Source organism: Chiloscyllium punctatum, chromosome 7, assembly GCF_047496795.1.
Source record: "Chiloscyllium punctatum isolate Juve2018m chromosome 7, sChiPun1.3, whole genome shotgun sequence".
Taxonomy (NCBI): Eukaryota; Metazoa; Chordata; class Chondrichthyes; order Orectolobiformes; family Hemiscylliidae; genus Chiloscyllium; species Chiloscyllium punctatum.
In genome coordinates this window covers 37,298,670-37,325,873 of record NC_092745.1, presented here as the reverse complement: position 1 = coordinate 37,325,873, position 27,204 = coordinate 37,298,670, and the positions used below count along the sequence as shown (strand labels likewise).

Sequence of the window (27,204 nt, the reverse complement as noted above, 5' to 3'; positions counted from 1 at the left end):
TCTGATCTCCAGCATCTGCAGTCCTCACTTCCATCTCAACTTCCTATGCTCCGATGAAAAAAGTCCCAGCCTATTTATCCAGCGTTTCTTCATCGACAGAGTTCCGAGATCCCGGCAGGGGTTGGTGGTGGGCTTTTGGAGATGGCAGAGGGGAGGCGGGTGGGCAAAAAAAGGTACAGAGGGATTTGACAGCAAGGACGAAATCCTCAAAGGCTTATCCTTCATCCTGGCCTGTCCCACAGTCAGTGTTCCTCAGCATCAACCCTACCTGTTTCCCAATCCAGGCGGCACCTCCTCCACCAGGTAGGAACTGGAGTGATTTCTTCTCACCTGAGGGTGAAGAGATTGGAAGGACACAGCTTTCCTCAGGTAAGCCAATGGGGATACCTAGTAGAAGATGACAGAACTGCTCTGAACCCATCCCATGCACGTGTCATGTTGGCATTAAAACTCTTACCTCTGGTTACAAGCACACACACAGAGAGGAACAGCCTCATCAATAAGATCTAATGGATTGTCAGTGAAATCTCCACCACCCCTTACCCTCGAGTCCCACGGGATTATTAGTCCTTCAACGCAAAAACAGGTTCAAAGGTCAGAGCCAACCCCCTGACACCATTACCAAGCACCAAGCAACCAGGAGGCTTCGGTTCTCTACTACACAACACAGCCACTTGGTGAAGGAACATCACTCCCATCTACTGCCAGTAATCCCCATTCCCGTCAGAATCCTGGGGGGCCTCCATGAGTTTCTATGGGTATCGAGCACCGTTCTAAAATCGAAACCAAATTTTCTCCACTAGTCTCCCTCTAACCCCTTCTCAGTTAAACACCTTCAGTTACTCTTGGATTTAGACGATAGGTTAGAAGACCCCAATGAGTCTAATCCACCATTCCATTATGACTGATATGTACTTCAACCCCATTCTCCTGCCTTCTCCTGGTTATCATTGATTCCCTTATAAATCTCTGCCTTAAATGCACCCAAAGATGTGGCCTCCACACCCCTCTGTAGCAAGAAATTCCATACTTAACCGTCCTGTGGCTGAAGAAATTCCTCCTCAGCTCAGTTCTAAAGGGTCGTCCCTTCACTCTGACACCGTGCCCTCACGTCCTCATCGCTTCTCCTCGGGAAACATCTCCTCTACGTCCACTCAATCCAGGCCTCTTGGTAAGTTTCAATCAGATCGCCCCCACCCTCATCCTTTTAAATTCCATCGAGTCCAGACCCAGAGGCCACAACATCTCCTCATGTGACAAGCCCTTCATCCCCGGAATCATTATTGCAAACCTGCTGTGGACCTCCTCCAAAGCCAGCACGTCCATTAGATATTCCAAATGCAGTCTGGCCAGAGCCTTAAACAGCCTCAACACCACATCTCTGCTCTTGTATTCTAGCCCTCTTGTAATGAATGCCAACTACATGTTCACCTTAAGAGAGTCCTGAATCACCTATGTCCTTTTGTGCTTCAATTTCCAAAGCCTTTCCCCATTTAGAAAATATATTCTGGATTAGTGGTGCTGGAAGAGCACAGCAGTTCAGGCAGCATCCAAGGAGCTTCGAAATCGACGTTTCGGGCAAAAGCCCTTCATCAGGAATAAAGGCAGTGAGCCTGAAGCTTCAGGCTCACTGCCTTTGTTCCTGATGAAGGGCTTTTGCCCGAAACGTCGATTTCGAAGCTCCGTGGATGCTGCCTGAACTGCTGTGCTCTTCCAGCACCACTAATCCAGAATCTGGTTTCCAGCATCTGCAGTCATTGTTTTTACCATTTAAAAAATAGCCTACACCTCTTACTCTTCCTACCAAAGTGCACTACCTCACTCTTTCCCACATTGCACTCCATCTGCCACTTCTATACCCACTCTCCTGGCCTGTCCAAGTCTTTCTGCAGACTCCCTGCTTCTCCCACATTACCTGTCCCTCCATCTATCCTACTGTCATCTGCAAACTTACATTTCCTCAGCGTCCAATTCAATTTGAACCGTACAACACAGAAAAGGGACCATTTGGCCCATGTGCTGATGATGTCCCCTTTGGCTGAGATTTCCAATCAGACCCATTGACTTGCTCTTACACAGTAATCCGTCCTAAGTTGATGCGACAGTCACAAAGGCATATCAAAGTGTCTTCTTCCTCGGGAATTTGGAACGTCCATAAAGACTCTCACCAACTTTCATCGATGCGCCACAGAAAGCATTCTATTTGGATGCATCTTGTTATGGCAACCGCTCTGCCCAGGACCGCAAGAAACTACAGAGAGTAGTGAACACATCCCAGACCAGCACACAAGCCAAATTTCCATCCATTGACTCCATCTATACTTCCCGCTACCTCGGGAAAGCAGCTAGCATCATAAAAGACCCCTCCCACCGCAGTTATAATCTCATCCAACCTCTGCCATCAGGCAGGAGATACAAACTCTTAAAACACATGTACCAACAGGTTCAAGAACAGCTTCTTCCCCACTGTTATTAAACTTCTGAAACCTCTTAAATTTCAAATCTAACGTTGATCTTGCTTTTTGTGCACCTTCTTTGCAGCTGTAACTTCGTATTTTTCACTCTGTTCAATCATCCGATGATCTTTGTATGTATGATCTGTCTGCACTGCATGCAAAACAAAACTTTTCACTGTACTTAGGTACATGTGACGACAATAAATCAATCATATCAAAACCCCACCTCAACCCCTGTATCTCCCAGTCATGTTTACAGTCCCTCTGCCTGAACCATATCTCAGGATTAAAAAAAACCCTCCACCCAATCCTGGTTCAACCTTTCCTGAGAATTATAGCCCGTCAGTTTTGAGACTAATAAGTTTCTGCTCCGCCATCAGTGATTTTGTAACAGAGAGTAGAAGAGTCCACCTTATATCAGTGTGGGTAAAACAATGTCCTGGCCTAAGCAATGCAAGACAGGCAGGAAGCTGGAAGAACTCAGCAAGCCAGGCGGCATCAGGAGGTGGAGGCGTCGATGTTCCGGGTGTAACCGGTCTTGGACAGGGTTAGGAGAAAGTTGGGATGGCAGATGCTGGAGAGTCAGAGTCGAAAAGTGTGGCGCTGGAAAAGCACAGCAGGGCAGGCAGCATCCGAGGAGCAGGAGAGTTGACAGTTCCAGCCTAAACCTTTTATCAGGAATGTGGGGTGGGGGGGGGGTTTGGTGGTGGGGGTGGGGGGGTTGAGATATAAATAGGGGTGTGGGGGTGGGCTGGGGGGAGAAGGTAGGTGAGAAGGCAATAGGTGGAGGGAGGTGGCGGGGTGATTGTGATTGTGAAAGGCTGGAGCGCATAGGTTGGAAGGAAGATGGACAGGTCAGGGGGTGGTGTCGAGTTGGAGGGTTGGATCTGGAATGAGGTGGGGTTTGGGGAGATTAGGGAACTAGTGAAGTCTATGTTGATGCCGTGTGGTTGTCGGGTTCCGAAGTGGAGGATGATTTGCAGTGGGGGGCGGCCCAGGACTTTCATGCCCTTGGGGGAGTGAGGGGGAGTTGAAGTGGTCGGCCACAGGGCAGCAGGGGTGTTTGGGTCCCTGAAATGTTCCACGAGTTGGCACTTGGCCCCCCCCCCCCCCCCCCCGATGTAGCGGAGAGCACACCGAGTGCAACGGATGCAGGAAATGAGATGGGAGGAGGTCATAGAGTCATAGAGATGTACAGCACAGAAAAAGACCCTTTGGATTTATCCACCTTTACCCGTTTCAAGACATCCAGCACCTCCTCCTCTGTAATACGGACATTTTGCAAGATGTCACCATCTATTTCCCTACATTCTACATCTTCCATGTCCTTCCCCATAGTAAACACTGATGCAAAATACTCATTTAGTATCTCCCCCATCTCCTGCATCTCCACACAAAGGCCACCTTGCTGATCTTTGAGAGACCCTATTCTCTCCCCAGTTACCCTTTTGTCCTTAATGTATTTGTAGAAACCCTTTGGATTCTCCTTAACTCTAGTTGCCAAAGCTATCTCGTGTCCCCTTTTTGCCCTCCTGAGTTCTCTCTTAGGTATACTCCTACTGCCTTTATACACTTCATAGGATTCACTCGATCCATCCTGTCTATACGGTGGCACAGTGGTTAGTGCTGCTGCCTCATTGTGCCAGAGACCCAGGTTCAATTCTTGCCTCAGGCAATTGTCTGTGTGGAGTTTGCATATTCTCTCTATGTGGGTTTCCTCCCACAGTCCAAAATGTGCAGGTTAGGTGAATTGGCCATGCTAAATTGCTCGTAGTGTAAGGTGTAGGGGTAAATGTAGGGGAATGGGTCTGGGTGGGTTGCTCTTCGGAGGGTTGGCATGGACTTGTTGGGCCAAAAGGACCTGTTTCCACACTGTAAGTAATCTAGCTACCTGACATATGCTTCCTTCTTTTTCTTAACCAAACCCTCAATTTCTCTAGTCATCCAGCATTCCCTATACCAACCAGCCTTTCCTTTCACCCTGACAGGAATATACTTTCTCTGGACTCTCGTTATTGCATTTTTGAAGGCCTCCCATTTTCCAGCCGTCTCTTTACCTGCAAACATCTGCCTCCAATCAGCTTTTGAAAGTTCCATCAAAATTGGCCTTCCTCCAATTTAGAACTTCAACTTTTAGATCTGGTCTATCCTTTTCCATCACTATTTTAAAACGAATAGAATTATGGTCACTGGCCCCAAAGTGCTCCCCCACTGACACCTCAGTCACCCGCCCTGCCTTATTTCCCAAGAGTAGGTCAAGTTTTGCACCTTCTCTAGTAGGTACATCCACATACTGAATCAGAAATTTTTCTTGTACACATTTAACAAATTCCTCTCCATCGAAACCCTTAACACTATGGCAGTCCCAGTCTGTATTTGGAAAGTCAAAATCCCCTACCAGAACCACCCTATTATTCTTAGAGATAACGGAGATCTCCTTACAAGTTTGTTTCTCAATTTCCCTCTGACTATTAGGGGGTCTATAATCCAATCCCAATAAGGTGATCATCCCTTTCTTATTTCTCAGTTCCACCCAAATAACTTCCCTGGATGTATTCCAGTGTCATGCAACTGAAATGATATATTGAAAAATCCCTGGACTGTTTCTCAATATGTCATTTTGTTGCATCACACTGCAAACATTTGCTATAAATTCTGTGTTTTATGATTTTATACTCCACAACCACCTGATGAAGGAGCAGTGCTCCGAAAGCTAGTGCTTCCAAATAAACCTGTTGGACTACAACCTGGTGTTGTGTGATTTTTTTTTAACTTTGTACGCTCCAGTTCAACACTGGCACCCCCACATCAGTCTGAGGTGCGGGCTGGCTGCATGATAACCATTCTTAGAAAGCCCAGCAGGGGGAGCTCACGTGCTGCCAGATCCCCAGGCTCCTGAAGACCAAATGAGCAGCACAGAAATAGGCTGTGTGCACAGAATCCGCGAGCAGGAGTGGGCCATTCAGCCTTTTGAGCTTACTCCAGCACTCGGTAGGATCACGGCAGATCAACCTGACCCTAAGTCGTCTCCATCAGCGCACGTGGTGGCTCAGTGGTTAGCACTGCTGCCTCACAGCATCAGGGTCCTGGGTTCGATTCCCACCTGACTGTATGGAGTTTGCACGTTCTCCCCGTGTCTGCGTGGGATTTCCTCCGGGTGCTCCGGTTTCCTCCCACAATCCAAAGGTGTGCAGGTCAGGTGAATCGGCAGTGCTAAATTGCCCACAGTGTTAGGTGCATTCGTCAGGGCTAAATATCGGGTAGGGAAATGGGTTTCTCTTCGGAGGGGTGGTGTGGGTGTGTTGGGCCGAAGGGCCTGTTTCCACACTGTAGAGAATCTAATCTAATCCCAGGCAATAGTGAGACCTGCAGACTCACCACCCTGTCAGTTTTTGTTCGTTTCCCCTGAACTCCCTATGGATTCATCCCTGATTATCTGAAGGTTGGCTGAGGGGACAGGTGACAGGCCATCCATAACCTAATTCAAGGCTTGAGGGGCTGAATGGCCTGTGCTCCTGTACATGTTTATAGCCCCTTGGTCTGGACTGCCAACACCATCTCCACAATAAGCAGACTCGTCTGTAATTTTCAAACACCTCGGTGAGGTCACCTTTTGGTCTTCCCAGCCTTCAATCTTTCTTGCTAATTATTTACTGTCTATTGTCCCTTTGAATTTTTTTTTGCAGAGTTTCTACATCCTGTGTAAAAGATGGAGGAGGTGCAGGGTAAGTACGATCGGGAACGACTGAACGGTGGAATTTGACGCTGGATCTCAGTGAGGGCCGTAGTACCCACCAGCTGGAGAGACTGGAGAGAAGGACTCTTCCTCAGCCTCGCTTTGACCTCCTCGCTCCTCGGGGCTGTAGGCCGAGGGTCTGCCGACCGGGGGCTAAGCTGCTCCATACTGGCTGAGCGGATCCTGCTGAGCTTCCTGACAGTGTTGTGTCCAAGGGAAGAGAAGAAGGCTCTCAGGGCAGAGCGCGGTCTCTGCTGGCTCTCGGTAATGCACTGACCTCGGGGGCTGTTGCTGGGGTCTCTGCACAACAAAACAGAGGGTCAGTCACAGACAGCTCCTACTGTAGACAAGGAACAGGTGGGGGAGGGGGAGGGGGATGCTCACTCCGGGAGGGTCAGTCACACAGGGTGTAATCTCTGTAAAGTGGCGATGCTGCTGTTATCTCACTGCTGCTCTGTGGGATCTTGCTGTGCATCAGTTGGCTGCTCCAATTCCTCCCACTGGGGCAGTGACCCCACACACACACAAACACACACACGTGAAAGCAGGAATCAACATACAGGGTCCCTGCTCTGGTAGCGGATGTTTGCAGCTAATCTGTTGGCTGGGCGGTAATCCAGAGGACGGGAGGTTTCTGGGTTTACAGAAGGTTAATCCTGTTTAGAAAGATCGAGAACTTCAAACGGTGGATAAGTGCAGCAAGTGGCCGTGCAGCTGTCAGATTCTGTCAAAAACAGAACCTCTATCTACCTGAGCGTGGCCTAGCCTAAAGTTTGACTCCACCCCCACGCAACAACATGACGCTTAACAACCCTCAGAAAGCACAGCACGCCTTTCAGGTCAAGGGCAATTAGGGACAGGCAATAAATACTGGTCTTACAAATCCAGTGTGGAGAGCTCACAATAAACGCTAACAGAATAGTCCTGAGATCAACATGTCTGTGTAAACATTTCATTGTCCACCAAGAGTGGCTCGGCAGCAGTACCACTGATCAAGCTGGTCGGGTCCTTAAACAATATCGCTGCTGGACTGGGTCTGCGACAGGTGGTGAGGGAGACAACAAGAGGGCGAAATATACTTGACCTCATCCTTAACAACTGCAAAAACATCTGTCCATGACAGTATCGGTTAGAGTGACCACCACACAGTTCTTGTACAGACAAAGTCCCACCTTCACATTGAGAATACCCTCCATTGTGTTGTGTGGCACTATCACTGCTAAATGGGGCAGACTTCAAAACAGATCTAGCAACTCAAGACTGGGCATCCCTGAGGGCGCTGTGGGCCATCAACAGCAGCAGAATTGTGCTCCAGCACCATCTGTAACCTCATGGCCCGGCATATCCCCCACTCAACCGTTACCATCAAGACAGGGGATCGACCCTGGTTCAGTGGAGAGTGCAGGAGGGCATGCCAGGAGCATACCTGAAGGCGAGGTGCAAAAACGGAAATTGCTGGAAAATCTCAACAGATCTGGCAGCATCTGCAGAGAGAAATCGGAGATAAGAGTTGGGGGGGGGTCTAGTGACCATTGCTTAGAAGTAAGGTATCAATCTACAAATGGGACTACTTGCATGCCAAGCAGCATAAGCAGCAGGCGATAGAGCTAAGCGATCTCACGACCAACAGATCCGTTCTAAGCTCTGCAGTCCTGCCACATCCAGTTGTGAACGGGTGGTGTACAATCAAACATCTCACTGGAGGGAGGAGGCTCCACAAGCAGCCACCATGATAATGGAAGAGCCCAAGGCAAAGGATAAGGCTGATGCAGTCAGAGGAATCTTCAGCCAGAAGTGCCATGTGGATGATCCAACTCAGCCTCCCCGAGTGGTCCCCAGCATTACCTTCCTCAGCTGGGGAGGGAGAGAGTTGTGTTGGTGGTAGCTCAGAGAAGGTTCACACGATTCATTCCAGAGATGAAAGGCTTGCCTTATGAGGAGAGATTGAGCGGTTTTGGCCGACACTCTGGAATTTAGAAGGATGAGTGGAGACCTAACTGAGGTATGTAAGATGTGAAAGGGGATTGACAAAGTAAACGTGGAGAGGATGTTTCCTCACGTGGAGCAATCTGGAAGGAGTGGTTATTGTTTTAGGATAGGGGTCGACAGATTTAAGTCAGAGAGGAGGAGCAGTTACTTCTCTCAAAGGGTCGCAAATCTGTGGAGTTCAATACCTCAGATTGCGGTCGATGCCAGGACACTGGGTAAATTTAAGGAGGAGATAGACAGACTTTTAATTAATAATGGGTTGGAAGGGTTACGGACAGCAGGCTGGAAATTGGAGTTAAGGATGAGATGAGATCGGCCAAGATCATCTTAAATGGTGGTGCAGGCTTGAGGGGCTAAATTGGCCTACACCAGTCTTCAGCCAATCCGATTCACACCACGTGTTACCAAGAAACGGTTGGAGGGAATGGATACTATCAGGGCTATGGGCCCTGACAACATTCCGGCAACAATACTGAAGACTTGGGCTCCAGAACTTGCCGCTCCCCCTAGCCAAGCTGTTCCAGCACAGTTACTACACTGGTATCTACTCGACAATGTGGAAAATTGCCCGGGTACGTCCTGTACGCAAAAATCAGGACAAATCCAACCCGGCCGATTACCACCCAATCAATCTTACTCTCCATCATCCGGAAAGCAATGGAAGGTGTCACCAACACCGCGATCGAGCAGCACCTGCTCAGCAATAACCTGCTCAGTGATGCCCAGTTTGGGTTGCACCAGGGTCACTCAGCTTCTGACCTCATTACAGCCTTGGTTCAAACATGGACAAAGGAGCTCAATTCCAGAGGGAAGGGTGAGAGTGACAGCCCCCCTTGACATCAAGGCTGCATTCAACCGAGTGTGGCATCAAGAAACCAAGGATTGGAGGGAACTTTCAGGTGATAGTGTTTCCATGTATCTGCTGCCCTTGTACTTCTAGATGGAAGTGATCGTGGGATTGGAAGATGCTGCCTGAGGATCTTTGGTGAATTTCTGCTCTGCATCTTAGATAGTTCGTACAATTACTCATGAGCGTCGGTGGTGGAGGGAGTGGATGTTTGCGGATGTGGTGCCAATCAAGTGGCTGCTTTGTCCTGGATGGTGTTGAGCTTCTTGAGTGTTATTGGAGCTGCACCCATCCAGGCAGGTGGGGAGTATCCCATCACACTCCTGACTTGTGCCTTGTCGATGGTGGACAGGCACAAGGGGAGTCAGGAGGTGAATGAACTACATTCTCTTTTCAGTTTCAATCTGTGTAAGGAGAACCATAGCTTCTGTAATTAGTCTCTTGACTTGGTAGAAACTCAACTTCAGGAGGATTGTTACTGTCAGCATTTCCCTGAACTTGAAACAAATTAACCTGCTTTGGCAATGATCAGATGTAGGGACATCCCAAAGTGCTTCACAGCCTTGAAGTCCTCTTTAATTATGATCACTGTCGTAATGGTGCATATATGGCCACCAATCTCCGAACAGCAATATCCCACAAACAGCCATATGCACTGATGTTGTTGAAGAATAAATACTGGCCCCGAAATAACTCCCTACTTCTTCTCCCAAAGTATTCTGGGATCTTTAAAGTGGTGCTGACAAGGAAGGCAAGATTTCAGTGTAATGGTGAAAGACAGTAATTCCAACAGTGCGGCCCTCCCACAGCACTGACCCTCCGACAGTGCGGCGCTCCCTCAGTACTGACCCTCTGACAGTGCGGCCTTCCCTCAGTACTGACCCTCCGACAGTGCGGCCCTCCCTCAGTACTGACCCTCTGACAGTGCGGCCCTTCCTCAGTACTGACCCTCCGACAGTGCGGCCCTCCCTCAGTACTGACCCTCCGACAGTGCAGCTCTCCCTCAGTACTGACCCTCCGACAATGCCGCCCTCCCTCAGTACTGACCCTCCGACAGTGCGGCTCTCCCTCAGCACTGACCCTCCGACAGTGCGGCCCTCCCTCAGAACTGACCCTCCGACAGTGCGGCCCTCCCTCAGTACTGACCCTCCGACAGTGCGGCTCTCCCTCAGCACTGACCCTCCGACAGTGCGGCCCTCCCTCAGTACTGACCCTCCGACAGTGCGGCCCTCCCTCAGTACTGACCCTCCGACAGTGCGGCCTTCCCTCAGTACTGACCCTCCAACAGTGCGGCCCTCCCTCAGTACTGACCCTCCGACAGTGCGGCGCTCCCTCAGTACTGACCCTCTGACAGTGCGGCCTTCCCTCAGTACTGACCCTCCGACAGTGCGGCCCTCCCTCAGTACTGACCCTCTGACAGTGCGGCCCTCCCTCAGTACTGACCCTCCGACAGTGCGGCCCTCCCTCAGTACTGACCCTCCGACAGTGCGGCTCTCCCTCAGCACTGTCCCTCCGACAGTGCGGCCCTCCCTCAGTACTGACCCTCCGACAGTGTGGCCCACCCTCAGTACTGACCCTCCGACAGTGCGGCCTTCCCTCAGTACTGACCCTCCAACAGTGCGGCCCTCCCTCAGTACTGACCCTCCGACAGTGCGGCCCTCCCTCAGTACTGACCAATCGACAGTGCGGCCTTCCCTCAGTACTGACCCTCCGACAGTGCGGCCCTCCCTCAGTACTGACCCTCCGACAGTGCGGCCCTCCCTCAGTACTGACCCTCCGACAGTGCGGCCTTCCCTCAGTACTGACCCTCCGACAGTGCGGCCCTCCCTCAGTACTGACCCTCCGACAGTGCGGCCTTCCCTCAGTACTGACCCTCCGACAGTGCGGCCCTCCCTCAGTACTGACCCTCCGACAGTGCGGCTCTCCCTCAGCACTGACCCTCCGACAGTGCGGCCCTCCCTCAGTACAGACCCTCCGACAGTGCGGCCCTCCCTCAGTACTGACCCTCCGACAGTGCGGCCTTCCCTCAGTACTGACCCTCCGACAGTGCGGCCCTCCCTCAGTGCTGACCCTCCAACAGTGCGGCCCTCCCTCAGTACTGACCAATCGACAGTGCGTCCTTCCCTCAGTACTGACCCTCCGACAGTGCGGCCCTCCCTCAGTACTGACCCTCTGACAGTGCGGCCCTCCCTCAGTACTGACCCTCCGACAGTGCGGCCTTCCCTCAGTACTGACCCTCCGACAGTGCGGCCTTCCCTCAGTACTGACCCTCCGACAGTGCGGCCCTCCCTCAGTACTGACCCTCCGACAGTGCGGCTCTCCCTCAGCACTGACCCTCCGACAGTGCGGCTCTCCCTCAGCACTGACCCTCCAACAGTGCGGCTCTCCCTCAGCACTGACCCTCCGACAGTGCGGCCCTCCCTCAGTACTCACCCACCGACAGTGCGGCCCTCCCTCAGTACTGACCCTCCGACAGTGCGGCCCTCCCTCAGTACTGACCCTCCGACAGTGCGGCCCTCCCTCAGTACTGACCCTCCGGCAGTGCGGCCCTCCCTCAGTACTGACCAATCGACAGTGCGGCACTCCCTCAGTACTGATCCTCTGAGAGTGCGGCCCTCCCTCAGTACTGACCCTCTGACAGTGCGGCCCTCCCTCAGTACTAACCCTGAGACAGTGCAGCACTCCATCAGCACTGACCCTCCGACAGTGCGGCCCTCCCTCAGCACTGACCCTCTGACAGTGCGGCCCTCCCTCAGCACTGACCCTCTGACAGTGCGGCCCTCCCTGAGTACTGACCCTCTGACAGTGCGGCCCTCCCTCAGTATTGACCCTGTGACAGTGCGGCGCTCCCTCAGCACTGACCCTCCGACAGTGCAGCTCTCCCTCAGTACTGACCCTCTGACAGTGCGGCTCTCCCTCAGTACTGACCCAGTGACAGTGTGGCCCTCCCTCAGTACTGACCCTCTGACAGTGCGGCCCTCCCTCAGTACTAACCCTGTGACAGTGCGGCACTCCCTCAGGACTGACCCTCCGACAGTGCAGCCCTCCCTCAGCACTGACCCTCCGACAGTGCAGCACTCCATCAGCACTGACCCTCCAACAGTGCGGCGCTCCCTCAGCACTGACCCTCTGACAGTGCGGCCCTCCCTCAGCACTGACCCTCTGACAGTGCGGCCCTCCCTCAGGACTGACCCTCTGACAGTGCGGCCCTCCCTCAGTACTGACCCTTTGACAGTCTGGCCCTCCCTCAGGACTGACCCTCTGAGAGTGCAGCCATCCCTCAGCACTGACCCTCCGACAGTGCAGTGCTCCCTCAGCACTGACCCTCCGACAGTGCGGCGCTCCCTCAGCACTGACCCTCTGACAGTGCGGCCCTCCCTCAGCACTGACCCTCTGACAGTGCGGCCCTCCCTCAGTACTGACCCTCTGACAGTGCGGCCCTCCCTCAGTATTGACCCTGTGACAGTGCGGCGCTCCCTCAGCACTGACCCTCCGACAGTGCGGCTCTCCCTCAGTACTGACCCAGTGACAGTGTGGCCCTCCCTCAGTACTGACCCTCTGACAGTGCGGCATTCCCTCAGTACTGACCCTCTGACAGTACGGCCCTCTCTCAGTACTAACCCTGTGACAGTGCGGCCCTCCCTCAGGACTGACCCTCCGACAGTGCAACATTCCCTCAGTACTGACCCTCCGACAGTGCGGTCCTCCCTCAGCACTGACCCTCTGACAGTCCGGCCCTCCCTCAGCACTGACCCTCCGACAGTGCGGTACTCCCTCAGCACTGACCCTGTGATAGTGCGGCACTCCCTCAGCACTGACCCACCAAAAGTGTGGCACTCCCTCAGCACTGACCCTCTGACAGTGCGGCACTCCCTCAACACTGACCCTCTGACAGTGCGGCCCTCCCTGAGTACTGACCCTCTGACAGTGCGGCCCTCCCTCAGTATTGACCCTGTGACAGTGCGGCGCTCCCTCAGCACTGACCTTCCGACAGTGCGTCCTCCCGCAGTAATGACTCTCTGACTGTGCTGCACTCCCTCAGTACTGACCCTGTGACAGTGCGGCCCTCCCTCAGTATTGACCCTTTGACAGTCTGGCCCTCCCTCAGGACTGACCCTCTGAGAGTGCAGCCATCCCTCAGCACTGACCCTCCGACAGTGCCGTGCTCCCTCAGCACTGACCCTCCGACAGTGCGGCGCTCCCTTAGTACTGACCCTCTGACAGTGCGGCCCTCCCTCAGGACTGACCCTCTGAGAGTGCAGCCCTCCCTCAGCACTGACCCTCTGAGAGTGCGGCCATCCCTCAATACTGACCCTCTGAGAGTGCGGCCCTCCCTCAGCACTGACCCTCTGACAGTGCGACACTCCCTCAGCACTGACCCTCTGACAGTGCGGCCCTCCCTCAGCACTGACCCTCTGACAGTGCGGCGCTCCCTCAGTACTGACCCTCTGACAGTGCGGCACTCCCTCAGCACTGACCCTGTGACAGTGCGACACTCCCTCAGCACTGACCCTCTGACAGTACGGCCCTCCCTCAGTACTGACCCTGTGACAGTGCGGCCCTCCATCAGTACTGACCCTGTGACAGTGCGACCCTCACTCAGCACTGACCCTTCGACAGTGCGGCCCTCCCTCAGTACTGACCCTCTGACAGTGCACCACCCTATCAGTACTGACCTTCCGACAGTGTGGCCCTCTCTCAGTACTGACCCTCTGACAGTGCAGCCCTCACTCAGTACTGACCCTCCAACAGTGCGGCCCTCCCTTGGCACTGACCCTCCGACAGTGCAGCACTCCCTCCATACTGACCCTCCAACAGTGTGGCCCTTCTCTCAGTACTGACCCTCCGACAGTGCAGCACTCCCTCAGTACTGACCCTCCAACCGCGCAGCACTCCCTCAGTACTGACCCTCAAACTGTGCACCACTCCCTCAGTACTGACCCTCTGACAGTGCAGCGCTCCCTTAGTACTGACCCTCCAAATGTGCACCACTCCCTCAGTACTGACCCTCCAACAGTGCACCACTCCCTCAGTACTGACCCTCTGACAGTGCAGCCCTCGCTCAGTACTGACCCTCCAAATGTCCACCACTCCCTCAGTACTGACCCTCCAACAGTGCACCACTCCCTCAGTACTGACCCTCTGACAGTGCAGCCCTCGCTCAGTACTGACCCTCCAATAGTGCAGCCCTCCCTCGGCACTGACCCTCCGACAGTGCAGCACTCCCTCAGCACCGACCCTCCGACAGTGCGGCCTCCCCTCAGTATTGACCCTCCGACAGTGCGGCCCTCCCTCAGTATTGACCCTCTGACAGTGCAGCCCTCCCTCAGTATTGACCCTCTGACAGTGCAGCCCTCCCTCAGTATTGACCCTCCGACAGTGCGGCCCTCCATCAGTATTGACCCTCCAACAGTGCGGCCCTCCCTCAGTATTGACCCTCCAACAGTGCGCCCTCCCTCAGTATTGACCCTCCGACAGTGCGGCCCTCCCTCAGTATGCGGCCCTCCCTCAGTATTGACCCTCTGACAGTGCGGCCCTCCCTCAGTATTGACCCTCTGACAGTGCGGCCCTCCCTCAGTATTGACCCTCTGACAGTGCGGCCCTCCCTCAGTATTGACCCTCCGACAGTGCGGCCCTCCATCAGTATTGACCCTCCAACAGTGCGGCCCTCGCTCAGTACTGACCCTCCGACAGTGCGGCCCTCCCTCAGTATTGACCCTATGACAGTGCGGCCCTCCCTCAGCACTGACCCTCCGACAGTGCGGCCCTCCCTCAGTATTGACCCTCTGACAGTGCAGCCCTCCCTCAGCACTGACCCTCCGACAGTGCGGCCCTCCCTCAGTATTGACCCTCCAACAGTGCGGCCCTCGCTCAGTACTGACCCTTCGACAGTGCGGCCCTCCCTCAGTATTGACCCTCCGACAGTGGCCCTCCCTCAGTATTGACCCTCCGACAGTGCGGCCCTCCTTCAGTATTGACCCTCTGACAGTGCAGCCCTCCCTCAGTATTGACCCTCCGACAGTGCGGCCCTCCCTCAGTATTGACCCTCTGACAGTGCAGCCCTCCCTCAGTACCACACTGCATTCTCAGCCTGGATGATGTGTGAGGCCAAAGGGAGAGTGCTCCCTATTGAGGCCCGGCTGATGGAGCTGCTGCCTTTTCATTGATAGTTGTGTCCTCACACAATGAACACTCTCTGGAACTGACCCATTACTGTGGCAAACGCAGGACCCACTGAAGCTTGTCAAACTGCTTCTGGGCCTTGAGGTCTGGAGCCTGAGGCCTACTTGGGAGGTGGGGCACAGAGAAGACACTTGGTCCCCACAAAGCGAAAACGAAACACAGACTCACCCTGGTTCCTGGTTGTCCTCTGAAGGCCGGCTGTTCGAGTGGTGGTTAGGACTCTCTCTGCTGACGCCTGGCCTGGTGTTGGGCTCAGCGGCAATGGGGCCTGTTTCAGGAGGCTGTGCCAACCTCTGGCACTCACCCAGATCTGATGTTCCAACTGGAGTTGGCACCTCCGATCTGTCAGTGCTGGCGTGGGGCCATATCTTCACTGTTGTCAGCTCCCTGCCTGCTAAAATGGAGAGAGAGAGAGTGAGAGGGAGAGAGTCAGTGAGAGAGAGGGAATGAGAGAGAGTTCAGAGAGACAGACAGACAGAGTGAGAGGGAGAGAGAGGGAGTGAGAGAGGGAGAGTGAAAGAGAGAGGGAGACAGAGAGGGAGAGAGAGGGAGTTGAGAGAGAGAGAGAGGGAGTGAGAGAGAGAGAGGGAGAGACAGAGAGTCAGATTGAGAGAGAGAGGGAGATGGAGAGGGAGAAGGAGTGAGAGAGAGGGTGTGAGACTGCGAGTGAGAAAAAGTCAAAGTGAGAGAGAGAGAGGGAGTGAGAGAGAGTGTGTGTGAGAGAGAGAGGGGGAGAGGGAGTGAGAGGGAGAGAGAGAGTGAGAGAGAGAGAGTGAGTGTGAGAGAGGCTGTACCAGCATGTTACTGGGAATACATGGTTTTAACACATTTGGGGAGGAATACAGTGAAGGTTTTGAATAAAACTCAATGCACAAACTAACCCCTCGCTCAAGACCCACCTCTGACTGGCATTTACTCAAGGTTTGCTGTAGAACAGGGGAGAATGGTCAGGGGTTTGGTGAATGTGCAGGAGAGTCGGGTAAATTCAATCCAGGCAGCATCCTTAACAAACCCAAGGCAGTGAGTGGGGCCTGCGGAGATGAACCTGCCTCAGTTCGGGGACGGGGGGTGGGGTTGGGGGGGGGGGGGGGGGGGGGGGGGGGACGCAGCCCCACGCCAATCAATGTTCTCACACCCTCCCCTCCTCCCCATGCCCTCTCACCTACCCCATGTCCCCTCTGATCCTCACGCCTCCTTCATGTCCACTCCGAGACACTGTTCCACCAATGAGCCCCACGTTTCCCCATGCCAACCCATGTCCCATCCAGACCCCATCTGCACCATCATGTCCCCCCCCCCAGACAACCCCTGCCCCTACACGGTCATGAATCCAGCCTGTGTCCCTGTGTACACCTACTCTGCTCGATGTCCCCTATTGATCGCAGATAGCTATTCACCCAGTATCCACTAAGTACAGTCCTCAACACCCATGTCATAGAAAAGGAGGAATACAAGCCGTAACAACTCAATAAAACCATGTTTCAGATCAGTCTGCGAGATGTCCTGCTCTGTCATGGGATGTGAGTGTCCCTGGCTGGGCGCCTATTTATTTCCCTCCCAATTGCCCTTGAGAAAGTGGTTCTGTGCTGAACCACTGCAGTGCACTTGGGGCAGGTAGACCTCCCACTGGTGACACTGAAGGAACGACGATGTGGTTCCAAGTCAGGAATGATGAATGGCTCAGCTGAGGACTTGCAGGGGACAGTGTTCTCTGCTGCCCTTGCCCTTCTCGATGGGAGTGGTCGTGGGTTTGGAAGGTGCTGTCTGAGGATCTTTGGGGTAAATTTCCGCAGTGCATCTTGTAGATGGTACACACCGCTGCTACTGAATGTCGGTGGTGGCGGTGGGGGAGGGGGGGGGGTAGTGGATGTGCCAATCAGGCGGGCTGCTTTGTCCTGGAATGGTGTCAAACATTTTAAGACCGTAACATAAAGGAGAAGCAGTGGGTCAGCCAGCCCTACTGAGTTAGCTCTGCCATAACATACTGTGTGGTCGAGTGTAAGGCTGCTCCCTTTGGCAGGAAGAATAGAGGAGCTGAATACTATTTACATGGAGAAAGACTGCAGGGAACTGCAGCAGACGGGGGATTTGGGAGCGATCGCGCGTAGATCTCGAAAAGCTAGCGTCCAAGTTCAGCAGATAATAGGGAAACCAAATGGAATGCCATTCTTTATTTCAATGGGGATGGAATATAAAATATGGAGGCTTTGCTAAAACTATGCAATGAAACCACAGCCGGGATACAAAGATACACTGGCTTGGAGGCAGTGCAGAAGGGAGTCACTCGGCTGTTCCTGGGAATGGAGGGACTGCCTTGTGAGAAGAGGTGGAGTAGGTTGGACATACACTCAATGGGGTTCGGAAGAATAAGAAGAGACCTTCTTGAAACACAGGAGATTCTTGAGGGAACGTGACGGAGAGGGGCCATTTCACCTTGTGGGAAAGTCAAGGGTCAGGCGGCACCATCTCAGAACAAGGGGGCACCCATTTCTGAGCGAGATGATGAGGGATTCGTTCTCTGAGACGGCCGCGAACGTGCGGAACTCTTTCCCGCAGACGGCTGGCGAGGCTGGGTCATTATGTGCGTTCAAGGCTGAGGGAGAGAGACTGATCTTTTTAAATCAGGAGGGGAAAAGGCGGAAGAGTGGAGTTGAGGATTATCACGTCAGCCTTGACCTCATTGGATGGTGAAGTAGACTCAATGGGCTGGATGGCTTCCTGCTGCTCCCACCATTATCACTCCCGCTGTCTTTTGATTGTAGGATCCACATCATTTGTTCCACTTACTCACTCTCTCCCTCCGCAAACAGATTTAAAAGCTCTCCAGCTCCTTTCAGTTCCGAAAAGGAGGCATATCGGACCCCAAACATTAACTCAGTTTCCCTTTTCACTGAGTCTCCCATCACCTCTTGTTATCAGGTTGTGGACTGGGCTGGAGCAGAATTCTGCTGCTGTTAATGTCCCACAGCACCTCAGGGAAGGTCAGTCGGGAGTTGCGAGATCTGTTTGAATTCTGTCCTATTCCGCACGGTGTTAGTACCACATGACACGACGGAGGGAATTTTCAATATGGAGGTGGGAGTTCCGCTCCACAAGCACTTTGCTGCGGTTACTTTTCCCAACCTGGAGATGCATCTGCAGCCAGCAGATTATCAAGGATGAGGGCAAGTACGGGCTCCCAGGCATTCTGCTCCAGCACCAAGCCCAGAGAGCATTATGCTCCGGTACTCTCCCCCCTGGGAGCACTGTGTCCCGGTACTGTCCCCCCGGGGAGCACTGTGTCCTGGTACTGTCCCCCAGGGAGCACTGTGTCCTGGTACTGTCCCCCCTGGGAGCACTGTGTCTGTGTACTGTCCCCCAAGGGAGCACTGTGTCCTGGTACTGTCCCCCCGGGGAGCATTGTGTCCTGGTACTGTCCCCCAGGGAGCACTGTGTCCCGGTACTGTCCCCCCGGGGAGCACTGTGTCCTGGTACTGTCCCCCCAGAGAGCACTGTGTCCTGGTACTGTCCCCCAGGGAGCATTGTGTCCTGGTACTGTCCCCCAGGGAGCATTGTGTCCTGGTACTGTCCCCCAGGGAGCACTGTGTCCCGGTACTGTCCCCCCGGGGAGCACTGTGTACCGGTACTGTCCCCCCAGAGAGCACTGTGTCCTGGTACTGTCCCCCCGGGGAGCACTGTGTCCTGGTACTGTCCCCCCGGGGAGCACTGTGTCCTGGTACTGTCCCCCAGGGAGCACTGTGTCCTGGTACTGTCCCCCCGGGGAGCACTATGTCCCGGTACTGTCCCCCCGGGGAGCATTATGTCCCGGTACTGTCCCCCCCGGGGAGCACTGTGTCCCGGTACTGTCACCCAGAGGTGCACTGTGTCCTAGAACTGGCCCCCCAGGTCGCACTGTGTCCCGGTACTGTCCCCCAGGGAGCACTGTGTCCCGGTACTGTCCCCCAGGGAGCACTGTGTCCCGGTACTGTCCCCCCGGGGAGCACTGTGCCCCAATACAGTCGCCCCAGGGGAGCACTCTGTCCCGGTACTGTCCCTTAGGGAGCACTGTGTCCTGGTACTGTCCCCCAGGGAGCACTGTGTCCCGGTACTGTCCCCCCGGGGAGCACTGTGCCCCAATACAGTCGCCCCAGGGGAGCACTCTGTCCCGGTACTGTCCCCCCGGGTGCACTGTGTCCTGGTACTGACCCCTTGGGGAACACTGTGTCCCGGGACAGTCCCCCCGGGGAGCACTGTGTCCTGGTACTGTCCCCCAGGGAGCACTGTGTCCTGGTACTGTCCCCCCGGGGAGCACAGTGTCCTGGTACTGTCCCCCCTGGGAGCACTGTGTCCTGGTACTGTCCCCCCTGGGAGCACTGTGTCCTGGTACTGTCCCCCCGGGGAGCACTATGTCCTGGTAATGTCCCCCCGGGGAGCACTGTGTCCTGGTACTGTCCCCCCGGGGAGCACTGTGTCCTGGTACTGTCCCCCAGGGAGCACTGTGTCCTGGTACTGTCCCCCCGGGGAGCACTATGTCCCGGTACTGTCCCCCCGGGGAGCATTATGTCCCGGTACTGTCCCCCCCGGGGAGCACTGTGTCCCGGTACTGTCACCCAGAGGTGCACTGTGTCCTAGAACTAGCCCCCCAGGTCGCACTGTGTCCCGGTACTGTCCCCCAGGGAGCACTGTGTCCCGGTACTGTCCCCCAGGGAGCACTGTGTCCCGGTACTGTCCCCCCGGGGAGCACTGTGCCCCAATACAGTCGCCCCAGGGGAGCACTCTGTCCCGGTACTGTCCCTTAGGGAGCACTGTGTCCTGGTACTGTCCCCCAGGGAGCACTGTGCCCCAATACAGTCGCCCCAGGGGAGCACTGTGTCCCGGTACTGTCCCTTAGGGAGCACTGTGTCCTGGTACTGTCCCCCCGGGTGCACTGTGTCCTGGTACTGTCCCCCCGGGGAGCACTGTGCCCCAATACAGTCGCCCCAGGGGAGCACTCTGTCCCGGTACTGTCCCCCCGGGTGCACTGTGTCCTGGTACTGTCCCCCCGGGGAGCACTGTGTCCTGGTACTGTCCCCCCTGGGAGCACTGTGTCCCGGTATTGTCCCCTCGGGAGCACTGTGTCCGGGTACTGTACCCCAGGGGAGCACTGTGTCCTGGTACTGTGCCCCCAGGGGAGCACTGTGTCCTGATACTGTCACCCCTGGGAACACTGTGTCCCAGTACTGACCCCCCAGGGGAGCACTGTGTCCTGGTACTGTCCCCCCGGGGAGCACTGTGTCCTGGTACTGTCCCCCCCGGGGAGCACTGTGTCCCAGTACTGTCACCCCTGGGAACACTGTGTCCCAGTACTGTCCCCCCCCGTGAGCACTGTGTCGCAGTACTCTCCGCCCAGGGGAGCATTGTGTCCGGGTACTGTCTCTCTGGGGAGCACTGTGTCCCGATACAGTCCCCCCAGGGAGCACTGTGTCCCGATACAGTCCCCTCAGGGAGCACTGTGTCCTGGTACTATCCCCCCGGGGAGCACTGTGTCCCGGTACTGTCCCCCCGGGGAGCATTGTGTCCTGGTACTGTCCCCCCGGGGAGCACTGTGTCCCGGTACCGTCCTGCCAGGGAGCACTGTGTCCCGGTACTATCCCCCCGGGGAGCACTGTGTTCGGGTACTTTCCCCCCAGGGAGCACTGTGTCCCGGTACTGTCCCCCCGAGGAGCATTGTGTCCCGGTACTGTCCCACCAGGGAGCATTGTATCCCGGTACTGTCCCCCCAGGGAGCACTGTGCCCCGATACAGTCGCCCCAGGGGAGCACTGTGTCCCGATACTGTCCCCCAGGGGAGCACTGTGTCCCGATACTGTCCCCCAGGGGAGCACTGTGCCCCGGTACTGTCCCCCCAGGGAGCACTGTGTCCCGGTACTGTCCCCTAGGGAGCACTTTGTCCGGGTACTGTCCCCTGGGGGAGCACTGCGTCCTGGTACTGTCACCCCAGGGGAGCACTGTGTCCCGGTACTGTCACCCCAGGGGAGCACTGTGCCCCAGTACTGTCCCCCAGGGGAGCACTGTGTCCCGGTACTGTCCCCCCTGGGAGCACTGCGTCCCAGTACTGTCCTCTTGGGGAACACTGTGTCCCGGTACTGTCCCCCCAGGGAGCACTGTGTCCCAGTACTGTCCCCCCGGGGAGCATTGTGTCCGGGTACTGTCCCCCCGGGAGCATTGTGTCCCGGTACTGTCCCCGCAGGGAGCACTGTGTCCCGGGACTGTCCCCCCAGGGGAGCATTGTGTCCCGGTACTGTCCCCCAGGGGAGCACTGTCTCCGGGTATATCTCCCCAGGGAGCACTGTGCCCCAGTACTGTCCCCCCGGGGAGCATTGTGTCCTGGTACTGTCCCCCCGGGGAGCACTGTGTCCCGGTACCGTCCTCCCAGGGAGCATTGTGTCCTGGTACTGACCCCCCCGGGGAGCACTGTGTCCCAGTACTGTCCCCCCAGGGGAGCACTGTGTCCGGGTACTGTCTCTCTGGGGAGCACTGTGTCCCGATACAGTCCCCCCAGGGAGCACTGTGTCCTGATACAGTCCCCTCAGGGAGCACTGTGTCCTGGTACTATCCCCCCGGGGAGCACTGTGTCCTGGTACTGTCCCCCCGGGAGCACTGTGTCCCGGTACTGTCCCCCCGAGAGCACTGTGTCCCGGTACTGTCCCCCAGGAGAGCACTGTGTCCCGGTACAGTCCCCCCAGGGAGCACCGAGTCCCTGTACTATCCCCCAGCAAGCACTGTGTCCCGGTACTGTCCCCCCAGGGAGCACTGTGTCCCGGTACTGTCCCCCCAGGGAGCACTGTGTCCTGGTACAGTCCCCCCGAGAGCACTGTGTCCCGGTACTGTCCCCCCGAGTGCACTGTGTCCTGGTACTGTCCCCCCGGGGAGCACTGTGTCCTGGTACTGTCCCCCCGGGAGCACTGTGTCCCGATACTGTCCCCCCGAGAGCAATGTGTCCCAGTACTGTCCCCCCGGGGAGCACTGTGTCCTGGTACTGTCCCCCCGGGGAGCACTGTGTCCCAGTACTGTCCCCCAGGGGAGCACTGTGCCCCTGTATAGTTCCCCAAGGGAGCACCGTGTCGCTGTACAGTTCCCCAGGGGAGCACTGTGTCCCGGTACTGTCCCCCCAGGGAGCACTGTGTCCCGGTACTGTCCCCCCGGGGAGCATTGTGTCCGGGTACTGTCCCCCAGGGAGCATTGTGTCCCGCTACTGACCCCCAGGAAGCACTGTGTCCCGGGACTGTCCCCCCAGGGGAGCATTGTGTCCCGGTACTGTCCCCCCAGGGAGCACTGTGTCCCGGGACTGTCCCCCCAGGGGAGCATTGTGTCCCGGTACTGTCCCCCCTGGGAGCACTACGTCCCAGTACTGTCCTCTTGGGGAACACTGTGTCCCGGTACTGTCCCCCCAGGGAGCACTGTGTCCCACTACTGTCCCCCCGGGGAGCATTGTGTCCGGGTACTGTCCCCCAGGGAGCACTGTGTCCCGCTACTGACCCCCAGGAAGCACTGTGTCCCGGGACTGTCCCCCCAGGGGAGCATTGTGTCCGGGTACTGTCCCCCCCCCGTGAGCACTGTGTCGCAGTACTCTCCGCCCAGGGGAGCATTGTGTCCGGGTACTGTCTCTCTGGGGAGCACTGTGTCCCGATACAGTCCCCCCAGGGAGCACTGTGTCCCGATACAGTCCCCTCAGGGAGCACTGTGTCCTGGTACTATCCCCCCGGGGAGCACTGTGTCCCGGTACTGTCCCCCCGGGGAGCATTGTGTCCTGGTACTGTCCCCCCGGGGAGCACTGTGTCCCGGTACCGTCCTGCCAGGGAGCACTGTGTCCCGGTACTATCCCCCCGGGGAGCACTGTGTTCGGGTACTTTCCCCCCAGGGAGCACTGTGTCCCGGTACTGTCCCCCCGAGGAGCATTGTGTCCCGGTACTGTCCCACCAGGGAGCATTGTATCCCGGTACTGTCCCCCCAGGGAGCACTGTGCCCCGATACAGTCGCCCCAGGGGAGCACTGTGTCCCGATACTGTCCCCCAGGGGAGCACTGTGTCCCGATACTGTCCCCCAGGGGAGCACTGTGCCCCGGTACTGTCCCCCCAGGGAGCACTGTGTCCCGGTACTGTCCCCTAGGGAGCACTTTGTCCGGGTACTGTCCCCTGGGGGAGCACTGCGTCCTGGTACTGTCACCCCAGGGGAGCACTGTGTCCCGGTACTGTCACCCCAGGGGAGCACTGTGCCCCAGTACTGTCCCCCAGGGGAGCACTGTGTCCCGGTACTGTCCCCCCTGGGAGCACTGCGTCCCAGTACTGTCCTCTTGGGGAACACTGTGTCCCGGTACTGTCCCCCCAGGGAGCACTGTGTCCCAGTACTGTCCCCCCGGGGAGCATTGTGTCCGGGTACTGTCCCCCCGGGAGCATTGTGTCCCGGTACTGTCCCCGCAGGGAGCACTGTGTCCCGGGACTGTCCCCCCAGGGGAGCATTGTGTCCCGGTACTGTCCCCCAGGGGAGCACTGTCTCCGGGTATATCTCCCCAGGGAGCACTGTGCCCCAGTACTGTCCCCCCGGGGAGCATTGTGTCCTGGTACTGTCCCCCCGGGGAGCACTGTGTCCCGGTACCGTCCTCCCAGGGAGCATTGTGTCCTGGTACTGTCCCCCCGGGGAGCACTGTGTCCCGGTACTGTCCCCCTAGGGAGCACTGTGCCCCAGTACTGTCCCCCCAGGGGAGCACTGTGTCCCAGTACTGTCCCCCCAAGGAGCAATGTGTCCTAGTACAGTCCCCTGGGGGAGCACTGTGTCCCGGTACTGTCCCCCCGGGGAGCAATGTGTCCCAGTGCTGTCCCCTGGGGGAGGACTGTGTCCTGGCACTGCCCCCTGGGGGAGCACTGTGTCCTGGTACTGACCCCTTGGGGAACACTGTGTCCCGGGACAGTCCCCCCAGGGGAGCACTGTGTCCCGGTATTGTCCCCCCCGGGAGCACTGTGTCCGGGTACTGTACCCCAGGGGAGCACTGTGTCCTGGTACTGTGCCCCCAGGGGAGCACTGTGTCCTGGTACTGTCCCCCCCCCGGGGAGCACTGTGTCCCGGTACTGTCACCCCTGGGAACACTTTGTCCCAGTACTGACCCCCCAGGGGAGCACTGTGTCCCGGTACTGTCACCCCTGGGAACACTGTGTCCCAGTACTGACCCCCCAGGGGAGCACTGTGTCCCGGTACTGTCACCCCTGGGAACACTGTGTCCCGGTACTGACCCCCCCGGGGAGCACTGTGACCCGGTACTGACCCCCCCGGGGAGCACTGTGTCCCAGTACTGTCCCCCCAGGGGAGCACTGTGTCCGGGTACTGTCTCTCTGGGGAGCACTGTGTCCCGATACAGTCCCCCCAGGGAGCACTGTGTCCTGATACAGTCCCCTCAGGGAGCACTGTGTCCTGGTACTATCCCCCCGGGGAGCACTGTGTCCTGGTACTGTCCCCCCGGGAGCACTGTGTCCCGGTACTGTCCCCCCGAGAGCACTGTGTCCCGGTACTGTCCCCCAGGAGAGCACTGTGTCCCGGTACAGTCCCCCCAGGGAGCACCGAGTCCCTGTACTATCCCCCAGCAAGCACTGTGTCCCGGTACTGTCCCCCCAGGGAGCACTGTGTCCCGGTACTGTCCCCCCAGGGAGCACTGTGTCCTGGTACAGTCCCCCCGAGTGCACTGTGTCCTGGTACTGTCCCCCCGGGGAGCACTGTGTCCTGGTACTGTCCCCCCGGGAGCACTGTGTCCCGATACTGTCCCCCCGAGAGCAATGTGTCCCAGTACTGTCCCCCCGGGGAGCACTGTGTCCTGGTACTGTCCCCCCGGGGAGCACTGTGTCCCAGTACTGTCCCCCAGGGGAGCACTGTGCCCCTGTATAGTTCCCCAAGGGAGCACCGTGTCGCTGTACAGTTCCCCAGGGGAGCACTGTGTCCCGGTACTGTCCCCCCAGGGAGCACTGTGTCCCGGTACTGTCCCCCCGGGGAGCATTGTGTCCGGGTACTGTCCCCCAGGGAGCATTGTGTCCCGCTACTGACCCCCAGGAAGCACTGTGTCCCGGGACTGTCCCCCCAGGGGAGCATTGTGTCCCGGTACTGTCCCCCCAGGGAGCACTGTGTCCCGGGACTGTCCCCCCAGGGGAGCATTGTGTCCCGGTACTGTCCCCCCTGGGAGCACTACGTCCCAGTACTGTCCTCTTGGGGAACACTGTGTCCCGGTACTGTCCCCCCAGGGAGCACTGTGTCCCACTACTGTCCCCCCGGGGAGCATTGTGTCCGGGTACTGTCCCCCAGGGAGCACTGTGTCCCGCTACTGACCCCCAGGAAGCACTGTGTCCCGGGACTGTCCCCCCAGGGGAGCATTGTGTCCCGGTACTGTCCCCCCAGGGAGCACTGTGTCCCGGGACTGTCCCCCCAGGGGAGCATTGTGTCCCGGTACTGTCCCCCAGGGGAGCACTGTCTCCGGGTATATCTCCCCAGGGAGCACTGTGCCCCAGTACTGTCCCCCCGGGGAGCATTGTGTCCCGGTACCGTCCCCCCGGGGAGCATTGTGTCCTGATACTGTCCCCCCGGGGAGCACTGTGTCCCGGTACCGTCCTCCCAGGGAGCATTGTGTCCTGGTACTGTCCCCCCGGGGAGCACTGTGTCCCGGTACTGTCCCCCTAGGGAGCACTGTGCCCCAGTACTGTCCCCCAGGGGAGCACTGTGTCCCAGTACTGACCCCCAAGGAGCAATGTGTCCTAGTACAGTCCCCTGGGGGAGCACTGTGTCCCGGTACTGTCCCCCCGGGGAGCAATGTGTCCCAGTGCTGTCCCCTGGGGGAGGACTGTGTCCTGGCACTGCCCCCTGGGGGAGCACTGTGTCCTGGTACTGACCCCTTGGGGAACACTGTGTCCCGGGACAGTCCCCCCAGGGGAGCACTGTGTCCCGGTATTGTCCCCCCGGGAGCACTGTGTCCGGGTACTGTACCCCAGGGGAGCACTGTGTCCTGGTACTGTGCCCCCAGGGGAGCACTGTGTCCTGGTACTGTCCCCCCCCCGGGGAGCACTGTGTCCCGGTACTGTCACCCCTGGGAACACTGTGTCCCAGTACTGACCCCCCAGGGGAGCACTGTGTCCCGGTACTGTCACCCCTGGGAACACTGTGTCCCAGTACTGTCCCCCAGGGGAGCACTGTGACCCGGTACTGTCCCCCAGGGGAGCACTGTGTCCCAGTACTGACCCCCCAGGGGAGCACTGTGTCCCGGTACTGTCACCCCTGGGAACACTGTGTCCCAGTACTGTCCCCCCCGGGGAGCACTGTGTCCCAGTACTGTCCCCCACCAGGGAGCACTGTGTCCCGGTACTGTCACCCCTGGGAACACTGTGTCCCAGTACTGACCCCCCAGGGGAGCACTGTGTCCCGGTACTGTCACCCCTGGGAACACTGTGTCCCAGTACTGACCCCCCAGGGGAGCACTGTGTCCTTGTACTGTGCCCCCAGGGGAGCACTGTGTCCTGGTACTGTCCCCCCCCCCGGGGAGCACTGTGTCCCGGTACTGTCACCCCTGGGAACACTGTGTCCCAGTACTGACCCCCCCGGGGAGCACTGTGTCCCAGTACTGTCACCCCTGGGAACACTGTGTCCCGGTACTGTCCCCCCAGGGGAGCACTGTGTCGCAGTACTCTCCGCCCAGGGGGGCACTGTGTCCCGATACAGTCCCCCCAGGGAGCACTGTGTCCCGGTACTATCCCCCCGGGGAGCACTGTGTTCGGGTACTTTCCCCCCAGGGAGCACTGTGTCCCGGTACTGTCCCCCCGAGGAGCATTGTGTCCCGGTACTGTCCCGCCAGGGAGCATTGTGTCCCGGTACTGTCCCCCCAGGGAGCACTGTGCCCCGATACAGTCGCCCCAGGGGAGCACTGTGTCCCGATACTGTCCCCCAGGGGAGCACTGTGTCCCGATACTGTCCCCCAGGGGAGCACTGTGCCCCGGTACTTTCCCCCCC

At 57.3% G+C, this 27,204-nt stretch overlaps 1 protein-coding gene across 8 annotated transcripts in view; it reads right to left on the bottom strand.

Moving 5' to 3' along the window:
* The window catches only part of LOC140479590 (uncharacterized protein KIAA1614-like), a 102,327-nt gene that overhangs the window by 12,359 nt on the left and 62,764 nt on the right, over nucleotides 1–27,204 (bottom strand). For 3 of the 8 annotated variants that reach the window (XM_072573409.1, XM_072573413.1, XM_072573411.1), the window contains exons 6-7: nucleotides 15,380–15,605; nucleotides 6,252–6,492 (exon numbers count right to left, since the gene is read on the bottom strand). In XM_072573409.1, coding sequence (XP_072429510.1) covers nucleotides 6,252–6,492; nucleotides 15,380–15,605 — 467 coding nt within the window. Of the gene's footprint in view, nucleotides 1–268; nucleotides 388–1,722; nucleotides 2,608–6,251; nucleotides 6,493–15,379; nucleotides 15,606–27,204 lie in introns of those variants that run through there. The other 5 variants (XM_072573405.1, XM_072573407.1, XM_072573406.1 and 2 more) reach the window with 4 other exon arrangements.